The following is a 17,645-nucleotide window of genomic DNA, read 5'->3' as shown; positions in this document are numbered from 1 at the left end:
CAGAAAATCAATATCAATGTGGGAAATACTTGATGTCATGTTCTAGTTTTACAGTAATCGCATGCAGTGTAGAAACAAATGACTTGACATGGGTCTCAATGGAGAGGGGCATAAAGTCACCTATGACATTTTATTGATCTCGATTTGTAACCTGCGGCAACCACCGTAACAGATCCCTCCTTACACTGTAGTTAAGCCTCTAGAGCAGCAGCTGTGGACGCCTGTCACTGGCATCTGAACAATAGAGGAGTCCAATATCATATGTGTCTTTAGAAGCAGGTTTGTAAACCAGAGATGTTAGTTTCTGGGTGAGTTAATGAGACGGTAGAGTTCATGTAGAGGTAGAGCGGTCATCCACTAAGCAGAAGATCGATGGTTCAGTCCCTGCAGTGTGCATGTTCGAGTGTCCTTTGGCAAGATACGGAAACCCCAAGTTGCTCCCAAATGTTTTTCCCTTGATGAGCAGGTGGCACCTTGCATGGTAGCCTCTGCCACCAGTGTAGGTACAAGGTGTACGGTAAATGTTTGCTAGTGTTGAAAAGCGCTTTGAGTGGTTGCTGAAAGTAGAAAAGTTTCTGCAGGTTTCACCAAGTCAAATGTAGGAGTTTTTAAGACTTTTTTTTAAGGCCAATATGAATGGAATTTAAGACCTATATCATAAAATCAACTAAACCCTAAATTCAGAATACATTTCATGCCAAATATTACTAAACTTGCACTTCCCCATGGCCAAAGAATAATGTACGTTTTGTCTGTGGTACAATCTGAAAGAGGCTCGCGCCAATGTAACAAAAGCTGATTGGCTGTGAATTAAATTGCACGTTGGTCTCATTTGTAGTCGTAAAACAGCAAAATTATATTTGGACTACCGAGGAAAAGAACTACAACCCCACGAAATAAAAATAGAAAAATAGAAAAAGAGCATTAGAGGTAGCGTTGCATGGACGTAGGAAAATGAAGACCAGTTGACCAATGATTTAAGAATTTAAGACTTTTTAATGCCTAAAACTATTTTGAAATGTTAGACTTTTTAAGACCACACGGAAACCCTGAATATAAATGCAATACCTTTACCATCGAGTGTCCCTTGAAATGAAAATTCAGCCCTGTGAAACATGCAGCCCCCTGATCAGTTTATCGTGTCCTCAGATGCCATTCTTCTGCTCCTGATCCTCCACTACAACGGCAGCCTGCGGCACAGCCTCATCTACACCTTGCTGTATCCTTTCAAATACAAAGTGTTCATTTAATGTTGAAGAAAATCAATGACCCATTGGCCTTTATCCATACCTGGTCACGTGTTATTGCCTTGACGTAATGTGTTCAGGTTTGTTGGAGGTTGGAGGCTCCTCACTGTGGAGAAGTGGATCATAGATTTGGCTATGGTAATAAATCAGTTTAACATCAATCATAAGTCGCAGTAAGTTACAAAGTGAGCAAGGAAAAGGCATGTCATCAGTCAGGAGTAATGAGCTAGAGATTTGAACAGACCTCATTGCACCTGGTGTATCTCACGGAGGCACCCGGACCTTATAAATGCCAAATGGTCCTGTTGGTTAATGAGATGAATATGTCTGCAGGTGCATTTGCATTTAAATAGGTGAGAGCGGTGATCCCGCAACTGTTTTCCTCCTAAAAGTTAAAGCTTTGGTGCGTAACGTTTTTTATAATAATGAACGTCCGTTCCATTCCTTTGCCAAATGAGTTGATACAAAGATAATTAAGACTATCAACTCTCTCTGTATCTCTCAGTATGACTATGTTCAGGAGATTATGTCATCTAGCGACTTTCGTCTTCTGAAGAGTTCCTCATGTTTTTTACCTGCTTGGAGGAGTGGCGGGGGTGGAGCGCGATCACGGAAAGCTTGCAGAAAGTGAAACTTTTAAGCTGAGTAGTAGTTACACTGGTCATGGTGTCTAGGCTGTATTCAGTCTGACTGTCCACTCTCTTCTCAGAGTCTGTGCACATTCATCAGTGCAGCCAGTAAATTGGCCCAACTGCAATGCCTGTGGAGGTCTAAGGATGCTGGACAGGTTAGCGCCCTCTCCTGGGCTCTGGCTACCTACACATGTATGGGTGAGTATCACACACTGGACATGAAAACGCAGTAGTCCTTTCCCACTTTCTCTACACTGCCATGTCAGAACAGGAATGACTTTTTTTTTCTTTTTTTTTTAATCTAATGTCCTCTTGTATTTCTGAATATCTCTCCACCAGCTACTAGGGGTAAATATCTGGCTTTTTAGAGACTGCTTCACTTTATTCACCAGCAACTTTGTCTGCTATTGATGGTGGGAAGATAGCAAATTTAGTGGAAGTTTAAACACTGAAAACAGCTGAAATGACTCTAAAGCAAGAGGTAAGAAGAAACCAAAAGAGTATTTGCGGGCTGTAAAACCAAAACAATGAGCTGAAACATGTAAAAAAGCTACTTAGACCAGGGGGACTGCAGAGCAGGGTGATGATTCTCTGACTCCTTTCACATGTACGCTTTAATTAAAGCTTTAGTGATTAACCTTTTGATATGAATGAACGTCTGTTACATTCAAGCCGTTGCCAAATGAGTTGTTACAAAGCTAATTAAAACTATCAGCTCCACACAACTCGCTCTGTGTTTCTCAGTATGGCTGTGTTTAGAAGATCGGGGTGTCTGGAGGAAGTGTGGGGGTGGGGGTAGGGGCGGCGCGCAACCACGGCAACAGTTTTAATGTTGCTTTGTGTTGCTTTAACCCAATTGCTTTAACAATTTTTTTGATGCTTTCGACACTTTTTTTCAAAATTTTCTTCATTTTTGTAACACTACCATCAGTATGCTGTACACATCACTAACACCAGTATCTTACCACTAGTGTTACACTTTTCTCTTTTTCGAATTCATGGTCAAGAAACCTCATTTATATGAAATTATATCATTTTTTTTAGTCTTTTTGGGGGGAAATGAAACACCCAAAATTCAATTAAGTAGTAAACTGATCCTTCGTTTAACTTGCAAGAAGCGTTATATGGAACCATCCATGTAATATTTGGACAATTTGGATGAAAGAATCCCACATTTGTGATGTAGAAACATTTAGAAATGGGGCAAATTGGACCCCAGGACAACAGGAGGGTTAATATATACACACAACCAGTAGCTTAGTAATTAAGTGATAACTTTGGAAAATGTCTCATTAGAATCAATTAGCCTAAGTTATTAAAGTCTCATAAATACTCAGAGTAGACTGGATTACAGTAAATGTGTCAAAAAGGCTGCTCACTCCTTTTCAAATATCATCCTCTTATCAGTCTAAACCACATGTTTAGCATTCTTTATAGATTCAGAAATGCTTTTTTTCTTCTCCCTAAAGTACTTTTACTCTGTGTCAGTTTAATAATATGCATAATACTATTTACTCTGCTCCAAATTTGGACAAATCAGCAATTCCACGCTTCATTAATTAAATATTAGATGCTCTCTTTGATAATGAGCATGTCATTAACTCGGCTTCCTCTTTGTTTCAGCACGGATTTACACCACCACTGTGACAACTGGAGACACGCAGGGTAAGTCAAAGGGAATTACAAATGACTGTGGGATATGTAGTGTCCCAGAAAAGAATGTTTTGTGAACTTTATAAACATTTCAGAAGCAACTCTTTAAAAAGATTTGTTTTCTAAATAACTATTATCAGAGTTTTCCATGAGTAAAAGGATTTTTTTTGTGGTCTGGTGCTTTGGTATGAGGACAACGGCACTGAGAGGGACAGCAGTGGAATTCCATAAGGGAAGCTGCATAAGGGAGTCCTCAGTCAGTCAGTAGCTGTCAGTATAGTATCTGTTTCTAAAGAACATTTGTAGCTCTCACATGCTTTAGAGGGAGAAAATACAGTAAACACGTGGTGTGAAATATGAAATAGAACCTGTTATCATAGTTCAAACTTTGCATGAATGCATAGATGGATTATAAAACAACAGCCCCCTCCCCTTCTCCACAGTAGCAAGAGAGCCAGGCTGAAAGAGACATAAAACAGCCCTTTTGTCTTTTTGTGGTAATTTTATTGTTAGGACGCTTAAAACACAGGCTGACCCACCTGGGCCTGTGTCCGGTTCAGTAATCTGTCCACGCATCCAACAGCAAAGTATTTTTACACAATATAAGAACGTGCTCAATCTGTTTTGTTTTCCTTACTTGTCAGAATCCAATGAGAAGTGAACCAGACTGCTGAAAGAGAAAGGCATTAAAAAAAATAAAAATAAAAAACTGCTAGTCAAATTTACACATATAACAGGAAGTAGGGGTCATAGACATGGATGCGTTTAAAATGTTTGCATGGTCCAAATAAGTTTGGAGACTCTACTTTTTTGGGGGGAAAAGCTACATTTTCTGCAGAGGAGGGAAGTGTCATGATTATTATTTTTTAGAGAATTAAACAGTCAAACCTTAAGAGAAAAAAAAGCGATTGTTGTAAGCTCCTGGCACACCAAGTGATGTTCACCATAGCACCTTTTTAACTTGCACATCAGTTTGTGATGTCAAAAACTACATCTTGGTGTTGATGTGTCCAAATTCTCAGCAAGTTGTCATCCATATATAGGTATGTTTTATACTAATCAAATTTGTCTCTTTGTCACAGTTATGGTGCGGTTCATCGCCATGACTTTGCTCAACATGTGGGTGCTGCTCACCGTCCTCTACTACCAGAGACACAGCAGCAGGTCCAAGAAAGAGGACTAAGCTTTAGAGTGGGACCCTGAGACTGGCTGACCTGCAAACCTGCAGCTGACTCCCATGGCACCCAGCTCTGTTCACAGCCATGACTAAAACAGAAACTATGAGTAACGGTTATGCAGCTTTTGTAATACTGACCCATAAAATGTGCTTTTTATATCATTACCACCGTGTTGAACATCTTTTTCTTTTTTCTTTTTAACATTCCAGTGACTGGAAATCTGCTTAAGCTTGTAGTGAGAGCAGAGACCAATGCTTTGTCATACTTTATGTGACCAAATGCATTAGATAGGGCAGCACAAGCATATCTGATATCTTACTACTCAGAATGAGAAATACTGTATTTTGAATGCGTTTATAACTCCTTTTCTGAACTATTTTAATAAAGCGAACATTCTATCTTCTTACATTGGTCATTTCAGTCTCATGCTTTAAAAACTCATCAAGAAAATGAGCAAAGTTCTTGTGCACAGAATGTCCTGTACAGAATTGTAGCTTCCAAGACACTTCTTTTTAAGACAGAAAAATAATCCAAAACCAAAAGGCACATCCATGTCTTTATTGTTGACGTAGTTATTGTTATAGAGCTGTTTGGTAGCAAACATGCAATCTGGATGTAGAGCCCTTAAATACAAAGTGGACAAGGCTGTTATAAATAATATAATGTGCACTGTATGGCATGTAAAATATATACTGTGTATATTTATATGTATAAAACATGCTTCTTAGTTAAAGGAGAGTACTCAGTACACACACTCACACGCACACACACACACAAATAGTTACTCTCCACCTGCTATTTAAGCCACATACACAACAATGTGCCCAAACTCAGAGTTTGGTTACTTTTAATACAAAAATATCAGGACAAACACCTTTACGGAAAAAAAAAAAAAAAAGTTCAATGGAATAGTGCTGCTCAGTATTTTGACCCTTGGGATATGATTGCATACCTTCATTGTTCCTGCTTCTTATTGGTAAATTCTCCTCAAATTACTACAAACTACATTTCTGACAGGTGAAGGCCTGTGTGTGACAGCACTTAAAGTGTGAGGCCTGAAAAGGCAAACACATGCAAGTCCACTCAGAGTAGTTGGTGATGACAGGGGGCTTCAGTCAAGTATATTTGGATAGAAATAATACAATGCCTGCGTGTCGTCTCTGGTAAAGCCCAGATGTACATTCAAACAACAAAAGGAGCATAGCTCGGATCAGAAAAGCATTGAACGGTGCACCCCTTGAATTCAGTAAACATTAACCCTCATAACTGACAGTGCAGGTTTGAAATATTATGGGATTGTGATGATATCATGTCTGGGTCCCCATCTAATGCCATTCAGAGCAGGATTATGTTCACTTGTAACCGTTACTGTAGTCATACAACAACAAACTGGAGATTCAGCACGTGCCAGAGTCAGAAATCTGAATAAGTGGCACTCAAGGAATGATTTGCTCAAATTCTGAAGGAATTGGACACCCCTTCCCCCGCCTTGCGGACTTTCCCAGAAGTCACAGCTGGTTTGCTTAAGTACCTTATTCAAGTTTCTGTGGCCCGTGTGCACCTGAAAGCAGAATTGTAGGAAGCAAGAAGCTACAATCAATATGTTAGAGAGTCTGAATAAGCCAAAGTACAGATACTGTATCTGGGATCAAGTTCAACAATCTTAGCTGTATACAGCCAACAAATTACAGATTTTACTATATTCTGAGTGTAGTGTTCCCCATTAAACCCTTCATATTGTTCACAAACATTAAACACAAGGATGCCTTTTTCTTTATTTGGCCACGAGAATCCCCAGAGGTGGTGAGGAGGAATTGAGAGTTTTCCTGTTGGGTCCTTCAATCAGACAGTGTGTCTTGGAGAGAAGTGTTGAGGTAAGAGTATCCACTTATAAGAGCTCTCTTCTGTTCTGTAGGAGCCGAACGAGCTGCTCCGGCCCCCAGAGACACTTAATCGCTCTAGTCAAGGGCCCAAGAGAAGACTTTGGCTAATATGCTTACAAGCCATCCAGCTTGGTGAAAAGACCACAGGTGTTCAGGTGATTTTCAGAGTCGTTGCCGCTTTGAGTGCCTGGGAAAGAAGTTCGACAAAAAGGATAAACAGATTTTGTAACGCTCACAGGCTGAAGCACGACAAGGCGGGCTATGGAGAAGTGATGTGGAGTTCAGTGTGCTGATCTGCAAACGAAGCTTTGTGTAGTCTTTGATTTAGGAGGACACACACCCCATCACCACGACGATGCACCACATTCTCAAGCAAGGTTAACTGGGGGAAGAGAGAGAAACAGATGCAAGATTAGTCTCAGCAAATACTTTGACTATCAGAGGATTACAACAGGTCATGTCCTCATGGCACATCAATAATACTAAACCAAGAGTCCTGTACTTGAGTCCTCACTTATTTCACAATGTTTCGGTCTTCAAACTTTCGCAAAAGGAAAGTTCCTGATTTCTAAGGAGCTCAGCTGTCCTGTGCTTTCTGCTGAAGTCCAACAAAGTGCTTGTTAAATTTAAAACAAAATAAAAGGAAATGATTTCAAAAATTATTTTATTGAACAAATTGGAAGAGTGAGTTGAATATAAAAGGCACCACAAAAAAGTGCAGTTTACTACTGATATTTTTTTTCAACCAACACAAAGAAAATCTTTTGCGATATGTTTATTGTGGGAGTTAATATCGCAGATTAAAAAAAAAACACCCCAAAAAAATAAATTTTAAAACAAATTAAAAAAAAGGGAATACTGTATGTTTTTCATTGTTGTTTTTTATAAACACCCAGTGGTGAAGTGATCCAAGCTATCAGGTGAGCAGCCGGAGAACCCCAACAAGCACATGCACTGGGACCGACATACAGTATGTGGACAGAGCCCGCCACCACCACCACCACCACCACCACCACCTGACAACCAGGGCTGTGTCTGAACATCAAGTGCAAAAAGACACGTTTTGGTTGTAAGCACACATATACACACACTGAGTCGTTTACAGAAACATCTGGGCAAAGGAAGAAAAAGAAAGGGTGGGAGAAGTCGTCTTTTGTACCAGAGTCCACTGGGAGATTCTTCTCGTCGCATTTTGATGCCATTTGACCTGCGAGGGCCGAGGTCAGAGGACATAAGGTCACAATGGTTGAGACATGTTTAAGGCCGTTACGTTAACAGCATTATGTGAATAGAGAACAGCATCTCTTAATCCTCAGCAGCTTCAGAAACATCAAACTTTTGTCTTTTGTAGTTGGGGTTGGCTACCACTCAAAAACATTATGGGTCGCAAGATTTTTCAAGAAAACAGAATAGGCAGCACAGGGTCTTGATACACTGAGACTTGACTCATCAATATTCAGATTGGAATTTGTTTCCTTTTCTAAAAATCACAGCAAATTGGGACAGTAGCTGTGTAAATTGATGCCCTGTGGAAACTGTGTTCCAATGCCGCTGAAGTCAGTGCACTGCACAGCACACACTGCACACAGTGTTACCATATGTGGTCCTCAGAAATGAATAGAGGAACAATCATCATCGATATCATCCAATGCCCAGTGCCAGTCCTGAAGACCAAAGTCCTCCCATCTGAAAGGGGAGATTAGTTTTGATGGCCAGGTAACAATTACTGCACATACAAACCGGTATCCAGAAATAAAGTCTATTAGTGTCGGGTCGCCTACTGTTCTCATTTAAATAGACCTTGGGTTTACACAACAAGACTGAGCAGTGGGAAACAGGCTCTCATTCTCTGCAGGCTCATCATGTATACAGAGAACAAAGCGCCACAGCCACTTACTTTCTCACACTTCAAAAACACCTCTGAATTCTAGATACAAGGACAGATCTTATTCTCCTCTACAGGAACAGCTCCACTGCACAAATATAAACTGTGGGGTTCAAAACCATTAGCTTCTTTTGTTAGATTTGGTGACTCTGGGAGCACAATTGATGAGAACGATACCAGCATTTTTGGACTAAATTGGCCAAGGAGCAGTGTCAGGCCAGAAGATTATTTAGCAATATTTGTTTTGCATGTCCTCTGATCCATAGGAACCAACCAAAGTAAAACTGATCACTTAATGTTGCATACAGTGTGTAATGTGTATAGTTTGACCCATTATACAATTCCAACTCTAGCCTATTCTTTGCCTCACTGGAGACCACCTGCACATCCCAACATTTCATATAAACTGGAACACATCAAATCTTATGGGTGCCAAGCCTTTCTTTTAAGCAGAAACTGTTCAAACAAGATCTCTTGTCTGTTTTGCTACCTGCTCTTGCTGGTGGGGAGCTGTCGACTGGGCCTCCTCATGGACTGGCTGGGCTGGACCTTCATGGAAGCGCGAGGCGAGGAGCGTGCAAACTGCTCTGGCGGGGGAGGCTTCTTGGGAATCTTCTTGACCAGTCGGTTCACCCACTTCTGCTGCTCCTCCTGAGACATGGCCAGCAGCAGCAGGTTCTTTGCCGAAGACACGTCGTAGTTCACTGGTAGTGGGAGAGATGTGCAACTTTCAGTTATAGTCTTTAGTTGTCTTTGATAGCAACATTGGTAATGCTGAAAATTCACAATATTAATATTTTAAAAAGCGTGAATTACGGTTGTGGGGAGGCCCCACGCAGCGCTTTCGTCGTAGCCTAGGTAAGTGGCCAGAAGTTTATACTTGTGTGTTGGTGTGTGTGTGTGTTAGTCTCTTTAAGAGAATAGCAGGGCCGGCATGTGTGTGCACGTGGGGAGTCTGTGGTAGAGCGAGTGAGAGGGTGACGGTGATTAGCTACAGAGTGAGTGCTGACTCTGGAGTCGTGGTGTCTCAAAATGTCTCCTTTGTGCATTCTGACCACGGTGGGAAATCTGTGGCAGGAAAAGATAACCCTCTCCTTGATGTCATGTTGTTTATGAAGAAGGAGAACCAGGAAATGAGTTGAGGTAAATCCCACGCTACCAAGCCACAGCCAAGCGACGTGCGTCGCCGCAACGTGTAGTTACGTTTTTTGAGTGGTGAACGTCAGGCTACAGCATAGGGTCCATGCCTCCACATACCTACGTACGTAGCTACGGTGTAGATGTTACGCGGAAGCATACATTTACGCTTAAAGCTGCACACAAGCTACATCAATGAACCTGTTTGTTTGTAGACCAGTCACTACGTGAAGCATCCTACCTTTGCATGGAGCAATGATCTCCTCTTTCTTGTCCATGTGGTCCTTGTGGCACTTGATGTGACAGCGCCGGCACTCCAGGGCGGGCGGTGGCTTGAACATGTTCCACAGTGGCTTGGTGCACGCCTCACAGTTGGTTGGGAAATGGTAGAGCGTGGGGATGAACTCGTGGCCCTTGTGGCAGATGTAGCTGGACTTCTCTCCAATGGGCAGCGGATCCTCTGGCTCCTTCTTGCTCTCGCCTTCGTTGGCATAAAGAATCTGGAAAGGAGAATGAGGGGTAGTGAGGATTTTTATTCCAAATGTGTGCTCAAACAAAAATCATATATTGATTTCATTCAGAACTTTGTTTCTTTATTAAACAAATTCAAGACATCACAGTGCAATTCAGAATTCCAATAAGACCATTGAACTGATGTTGAGACAGACCTGGAATATCCTTGGGATTTCTTTGGCATCAGCACGGTACACATCTGTTTGAGTGACAGGCCTCACGTGGAAGAGTTTGCTGTGTGAAGAAAATAAGTTTGTGTCAACAAGTTAGCGGCACCTTAATTCAACAAGAAATGCCCGTACAGCAACAAATTAAACTGGGTCCTGGGTTGCCTTCTCTGCAGAGGCGGATTAGGTGGTATACTCACTCTATATCAAGGACCATGTAGGGAATGGACTGCTCTTTGTCTTGCTCATTGTTGTAGAAGAGAATTTTCTTGCTGCTCACTACAACATACTACAGGAACAAAACACACATGGTAATGTTATGTGTAATGTAATGTTAGTTCAGGGAGAGACATGTGAAAACCATCGAAGCAGCTTCACTCTCTCTACCTTTTTCTCCCATCCAAACTTCTTGGTGTTGTTTCTTACAGGGAGAGAGAGCCAGCCCTCCAGCCTGGTTTCTGAGTGAGAGAAAGAGTTTTAGTATGTAAGCAAAAGGATCATCTGTCAGTGTTAACATAAAATACTTTTTCAGACTGCCTTCATTTGAATTTGTTTTTGAATTTTAAAGATGGATTAACTGACCCATTTCAGCCACCAACATAAAGAATGCTTTCAAAATGAGAAATAAGATTCGAGATTCAAAATCCTTTATTAATCCCCCAAAAGGATTAATAATACTTTAAAAAAATAATAATTTAATAATATATTTTTTTTAATTTCCTTTAAAACTCACATACTCATATAACTCGCCACTTAAAATTGTTTTTCACATTAAAGTATATATTAATTACATACTATGCAATTTTGAAATATCGTATGTACAGTTTAATTGCAAGGATGACACGGAATATCAGGCTTTCTGCATGTTTCAACATGTCAAATTTAAGTCCTTTAAGAATGAAATTTAAGACCTATAAGCACAATATAAAGTACAACAAAATGCAGAGTAACCAAAAGTACTTGCTGAGTAAATAACTAATAAAAGCAATACAAAGTAATAATAATAATAATCGGAACAATACAACGAATTATATCTGGACTAGCTAAAGAAAGAACTACAACACCACCACTTAATAAAAGACAACATTTTAATGAGCATTAGAGGTAGCGTTACAAGGATGTAGGAAAATTAAGACCTGTTAAAAATTATTTAAGACATAGAACACACTACGTCGACGAATTTAATACTTTCAAAAGCCTAAAATTGTGATTTTAAAATGTTTGACTTTTTAAGACCCCGTGGCTACCCTGAATATGAAGTTGAATTAGAGTTACATTTACGAGCTCTCACCTGCGTATGCATCATCAGCATCAAACTCGGGCCCACTGCTGACGCTGGCAGAGTCCATTGATTGAACACTGAGCGCCTGCAAGAGGTTCCTCAGCTGCTCGATGTCACTGTCCTTACTGTCCAGGGCCATCTGCAGCTCAATACGCATCTGGCTCTCATCAGACAGTTGCTGCAAATAAAGAACAACAGAGGAAACAAGGTCCAGTCAAAGACTATAGAAACTGGGGTTTCTCGATGGGAATTGACAGGACTGGGAATCTATCTATGGGTATATTCCACATTTGTACACATTTGCAGAAAATCAAGACCATCAAGTGTTCTACTGACCGCCTGCATTTCGTTGATCTCTCTTTGATATTTGATGATGCTGCTGTTGAGTTTTTCCTTCTCCGACCTCAGCTCCAACTGCAGCTTCCGGTTCTCCTTCTCCTTTCGCCGCATGTCTGTGTCGTTACCGCGGCGACTGCCTACTCCGCGAACCTCCTTCCTGTTCATGATCTCTGCCAGCTTATTGACGGCCTGTAGACGGACACAAGCACCACAGTTCCTGCTTCAGCTTGCTTTAGTCTAATTGTAGGAAAGCCTCAGGAGCTGATGGATCCAGAAACTTTGATTCTTTTCAAAACAAAACCTCTTCAGCTGCTGTAAAAGTGTGTAACTGACTAAAAATAAGGCACTTGTGTGGCATTATTTAATAGTGACGTTTAAAACCTGAGTTTTCAGCGTCCTCTCTGACTGAAGCTGCTTCTCAAATGCCTGCTTCATCTGGCTGATCTGCTGCTCCCAATCCTTTGACTTCTCGGATTCTGAAACAGAAGAGATGATAAATGTCAAAACCTGACAATTTTTAGCTTCAAATAAAATGTAGTGTTACATTTTGAACATTTTAATTACCTTCTACTGCCTCCTTCAGTTTGTTGTTCAGCTCCTCCTTCTCATTGGCTAGGTTGGCGACATCACTGGTCAGGGTCCTATTGGCTTCCTCCAGCTGCATGGGGCAGGAAATACGGTCATATTCACTATATTATAGGTGGTTATGAGTGGCGTCTGTAGGCCTGCGCGATTAATTGTTGTAAAATCACAATTCACCCTGTTCACGATTAAATTTTTAAATAACTTAGATTTTTTAATTATTCTTTTCCAAGACTTCAAATCTCATTTAATTTTATGAGCCGACTGCATCACAAACGCTTCTACTTTCTTCTGATAGACTGTATAAATTAGGTTTAAAAGTGCTCTAAGCGCTGCAATGCTGTCCCTTCTCTTCATTGAAGCCTCTATGTTTGTGTGCAATAAAATCGTGGCAGAAAAAAAATCTTGGCAGAGAATCGTAATATCAATTCTAAGCTAAAAACTTGTGATTCATATTTTTCCACGAATCGTGCAGGCCTAGCCGTCTGTCTGCCACTACCACCTGAACCTCTTCCGTTGTCATGGTGTCTTTTTTACAGCTTTACACTTAATTGTTGTCATCTTGCAAGCTTTAGAGCTTTTGAAACTGCCTACAATCGAAAACCCCTTTTCAGATGATACAGATTAATCATACAACTAAAGACAGAGAAAGGGGTTGATGCAACTCACCGAACTGATGGTGATGTCCTTCTCAGATAGCTCCTGGCGATGGCGGGCCATCATTTCCTTCAGTTCCAGCTCCTTCATGATCTTCTCCTTCTCCAGGTCGGAGTACTGCTCCTCAGCGATGGAGCGCGCCAGCTGCTCCGAGTCAGCCTTTGTCAGTGTGATCTCCAGCTGAGCTGCCAACGAATCCCTTAACGGCATTTCAAGGTAAAAAATAAAAGGCTGAACAACTATTGATCACAAAACACATGTATCATTCAAAGATATAAATTAACTAAAAGCTAAGATTAATAAAACATTGTTTGATATATATATGTGTGTGTGTGTGTGTGTGTGTGTGTGTGTATTATCTGACTGCTACTACTCCTACTTCCTTATTTTGTCTTGGTTTTGGCCATGTTTAAAAAAAACAGCCGTTGAATTTTGTGACTGATGTTTCAAGTGGATTTAAAAACATACATACATACATACATACACACACATATATATATATATATATTTTTTTTTTTTTCTCAAACCGACAAACCAACCTCTCCTCCTGTAGCTCCTGCAGAGACTGCTGCACATCTTTGTAGAGTTTGTTCCTCTCCTCACACTCCTCCTTTAGTTCACGAACCTGGGTCTTATACAGCGTCTGGAAAAAAGTTGATACACCTCGCATTCAATACATTAACACACGCTGTGATGCAACTCAATGCCTCCATGCACCTCACGAATTCAGCAGCCTACCACTGTGCATTTCCACTGGGAAGACCAGAAATAAAATATAAAAACTATGACATAGGGAAACCTTTCACTTGGGTTTTGTTAAGCACTAGGTTATTCCTTTGACACAGATTGTGCAATGTTTATTATAGAAATACATTTTAAAAATCCTTAACAATTAAATTCACATAACATGCATTAGCTAGTGAAATAAAAGCAATGCTGTTCTGATGGCATATTACAGCCCACACACTCAGCATAAGAGATGCAGAACCAGAATGTGTTGCTTAGTCCTTTCACATCCACATTTGTAATTACAGAGCAGAATAAAGACTCACAGAGAAATACTGTTCAGCTTCTAACTGGTCCTGTAATTCCTTCATTTGCCCGTCTGTGTCCTGTCTTTCTCTGCAATCAAAAAATAATGAAACATTCTATTATCCATCATCCTCCTTGTGTCAAAATATGAATCCTTGAGTATTAATGGTAGAACAGAATGTAAACTGACTTGCGCAGCTCTTGGTTCTGTTTCTCAAGGCTGCGTTTAATGTCGAGCAGATGATTCGTTTCCTGCTTGAGTTGCTTTTCAGAGGTTCGCAGAGAACTGAGCTGCTGGTTCTGGGCCTTCAGGTCGTTCTGAGTCAGGTTACGCTTCTGGGTCTCCTGCTCGATCTTAAGCGTTAGGTTTTTCACCTGAAAGAATAAACAGAATGCAGCGGGACATTCATGGTGTTATTTCAGGGTTTCTGCAGGTTTCACCAAATCAAATTTAAGACTTTTTAAAGACCATTATGAATAAGTAACAATCACATCATTTAAGGCCTACTGTATATCACAACATCAAAAAAAGAAAAGGTAATGCAGTCACAAAATAAATTGCTTTCTTGTATAAAAGCAGTAGGCTTCAAATACGTTGTTAGTAACCAACTTAAACCAAGCCCTAAATTCATTTTATTCAAGCCAAGGATCCACTTGCTCATTGCCTATTGGACCATCCGAGAGAGACTTGCGCCAATAATATGAAAGCTAACTGGCTGAGAAAAAAGACGCATGTGTCTCATTTGTAGTTGTAATACAGCAAATTATATTTTTGTACGTAGGAAAAATTAAGACCTGTGTTAAACTATTTAAGATCTAGAACACAATACCTCAGCAAATTTAAGACTATTTAAAGCCTAAAATTGCGATTTTGAAATTTTTGAATTTTTTTAGACTTATTAAGATCCTGCGGAAACCTTGTATTTAGATATCTGTATTTTCTTTTTTTGTATTTCCTGAATGAAATCCTGTTATTCCTCTACAGCTCAGAACTGACATATTATTACATAAGTTGCAAGATGGGTTTCTGTAGACACCGTTTAATAACTTAACACACATTTCACTGTTCACCTGTACAGAATATAAACCCTCACCTCTTCAGTTAGCCGGTCCTTGTGTCTGCGCAGCTCATCTAGTTTCTGCAGAGCCTGTTTATAGTCACAGTCCATCATGCTGCTGTGCTTCTCCAGATCCAGTATTCGGTTCTCCAGCCGAAGTTTTGCCGTTCGCTCCTCCACCAGCTTCTGTTCCAACTCTGAATGTGATTTGTTTTTATTATATCAATGTTAAAAGTCATGTTCACCAGTACTGACGGGTATAGAAAGCTGTAACAATAGATGCAAAAAGTGTGCAAAGTGAAGCAATGCATTTAGCGCTGAACGTGGGGTCAAACATGTCCAGTGGTGCCAAATTATCTTCTTTTTTTTAAAGATTATTTTTTGGGCATTTTAGGCCTTTATTTGACAGGACAGATGAAGACATGACAGGGGAGATGAAGACATGACTGGGCGCCCAGCTGAGCTAGCTGGGCGCCCAGTGCCAAATTATCTTGAGTGAATTGCTTCTCCTTCCCAGCATCTAATGTGTGATGGTTCAAACAGACAGTTATAAGTAGGTAGTCAGTACAAGTCAGTAGTCTGGACATTCTTTCTCCAAACTTTTGACTGTGTGAGAAAGCAACTTCCGCTAAAGAAAAGGTCGGTGCCCTCACCCTTCATGGACTCTGACTTGGCGCCCTCAATGGTTACTTTGATCTTGCTCTTGTCTGCCAGCAGTGCCCTGGTGCTCCTATGAGCCGTCTCCTCCTGCTCCAGCTCCTGCTGCAGCACCTTCAGCTTGTAGGTCAAATCAATCTCCTTGTTGCTCTTCTCCTGCACAAAGAAAACCACGGCAGAGATGTTGTGCCAAACTCTACGTCCAGTGACATAATGACTTGATGGTAGGGCTGCACAATATGAGAAAAATATGCCATAACGTTGAATAATGCGATGATGTTATTACTTGCGATAAATAAAGTGATGTTGAAGTGTATTCAGTTCTGCTGCTTTATGGCAAAACATGGAGAAACATTTAAATACTTTACAAACCAATGGAGAATATACAGTAGTCCATAAGGGGTTTTAAAAACTGAGTTATCATTTAGTCTGCTGCTCTGGTTTACCTTCTCCAGATCGGTGTGTTTTTCCTGAAGCTGTCTCTTCTCAGTCTCAGCTTTGGCCAGAGCTTGTCTCTGCTGGCGGACCTCCTCCTCCAGGCCGGAGATTCGTCCTGCAAACCAAAACCAAGAGAATTCCTGTAACGTACAACAAACTAAACACTTTTACTTTAATTGTTGTTACATGCTCATGCACAATTTCAGCAAGCATATACAAGAGCATTACACGTAGGACCAGTAGGGTGCTTAACAGCTTCTTCCCAAACAATCACGTCCACACACGCAAGGTCGCTGTTGCTATTTTATGGAATTTTGTGCTGTCTGAATGTTTGTTATTAAGCTCTTTTATTTGATATAATTTGTTGTTGTTTTTACTTCTAAGTATTTTTTTCTGTTACATTAATTTACACTGTGCCTGATAAGAAACAGCTTTTCTTTTTTTCTGAATATGCAAGAACTCAGTGAAATGACAATGTGAATTGAATTGAAGCATCTCTCTCTTCATTGTATGCAAACACTGATCTGTGGCCAGAAAGACTGGCCCCTAAACTGGGCAGCCCAGTGTGCCGTTTGTTTTTGTTTTTTTTCTTCACCCGTGACATGAGCCACAGTTTGTTTATATATACACACACATAATAGCCTGGTTATTTAAAGTAATCACCTCAAGGCAATATTTTTGATTCATTTGATATTATTTACATGGTTAAAATAAATGCTATATCTCCAATATCCCAGTAAGTCAACTCAATTATACGTTGTTGCTACGTTGTTTGATTTGTAAATGTAACAACTGGTCACTGCATCCGATAACCAACAACTGCAGTTTGACAAAAGCCCCAAAAAAGGCGTTCACATGGTGAAACAAATGCAGGGACTAAGCAGAAACCTGGGTGTGTAAACTGTGCAGCGTTTGCTTTGAGTATGAACTCACCTCAATTAAAGGACTCAGATAAAAGCTTTTAGATGACAGTTTAAATATCCTGAGTACTGCCTTAATCAGATGACGGTTAAATTATTAGCCTTGATGTTAACATACTTCCACGTGCGGTTACAAAAATGCAGTTTGCTACTTGTGCACACTGACCAGCTGCAACGGAGAAACTGGTTGTTGTTTTATTCAAGGCCAGAGAGAGTAGAATATTTCAGTAGTTTCCTCTCTATACGTACTCACCCTAATTCAACCAGTGTGACAAACGGGGCTTGTCACATTATTTTTGTTATGGTAATTCTTGTCTTCTCTATGACAGAAGTGTTTTGTGTGTGTGTGTGTGTGTGTGTGTGTGTGTGTGTGTGTGTGTGTGTG

General features: G+C 40.4%; 2 protein-coding genes across 4 annotated transcripts in view; one reads left to right on the top strand and one right to left on the bottom strand.

Annotated features, from left to right (window-relative positions):
• slc66a3 (solute carrier family 66 member 3) overlaps positions 1-5,113 on the top strand; it is a 7,972-nt gene extending 2,859 nt beyond the window's left edge. The window contains exons 3-7 of the mRNA XM_032501278.1: positions 1,150-1,219; positions 1,328-1,385; positions 1,957-2,077; positions 3,503-3,544; positions 4,615-5,113. Coding sequence (XP_032357169.1) covers positions 1,150-1,219; positions 1,328-1,385; positions 1,957-2,077; positions 3,503-3,544; positions 4,615-4,715 — 392 coding nt within the window. The 3' untranslated portion in view covers positions 4,716-5,113. The remainder of the gene's footprint in view (positions 1-1,149; positions 1,220-1,327; positions 1,386-1,956; positions 2,078-3,502; positions 3,545-4,614) is intronic.
• A 134-nt stretch (positions 5,114-5,247) lies between these two features.
• The window catches only part of rock2a (rho-associated, coiled-coil containing protein kinase 2a), a 40,488-nt gene continuing 28,090 nt past the window's right edge, over positions 5,248-17,645 (bottom strand). The window contains exons 16-33 of one of the 3 annotated variants that reach the window (XM_032501230.1): positions 16,349-16,455; positions 15,899-16,058; positions 15,282-15,442; positions 14,378-14,562; positions 14,208-14,277; positions 13,695-13,798; positions 13,168-13,354; positions 12,481-12,574; positions 12,298-12,392; positions 11,914-12,105; positions 11,587-11,755; positions 10,683-10,753; positions 10,496-10,584; positions 10,284-10,362; positions 9,857-10,115; positions 8,969-9,182; positions 7,753-7,800; positions 5,248-6,975 (exon numbers count right to left, since the gene is read on the bottom strand). In XM_032501230.1, the coding sequence (XP_032357121.1) occupies positions 6,972-6,975; positions 7,753-7,800; positions 8,969-9,182; positions 9,857-10,115; positions 10,284-10,362; positions 10,496-10,584; positions 10,683-10,753; positions 11,587-11,755; positions 11,914-12,105; positions 12,298-12,392; positions 12,481-12,574; positions 13,168-13,354; positions 13,695-13,798; positions 14,208-14,277; positions 14,378-14,562; positions 15,282-15,442; positions 15,899-16,058; positions 16,349-16,455 (2,288 nt within the window). In that variant the 3' untranslated portion in view covers positions 5,248-6,971. The other 2 variants (XM_032501232.1, XM_032501229.1) reach the window with 2 other exon arrangements.

Source organism: Etheostoma spectabile, chromosome 20, assembly GCF_008692095.1.
Source record: "Etheostoma spectabile isolate EspeVRDwgs_2016 chromosome 20, UIUC_Espe_1.0, whole genome shotgun sequence".
Taxonomy (NCBI): Eukaryota; Metazoa; Chordata; class Actinopteri; order Perciformes; family Percidae; genus Etheostoma; species Etheostoma spectabile.
This window is presented reverse-complemented; position numbering and strand designations above follow the sequence as displayed.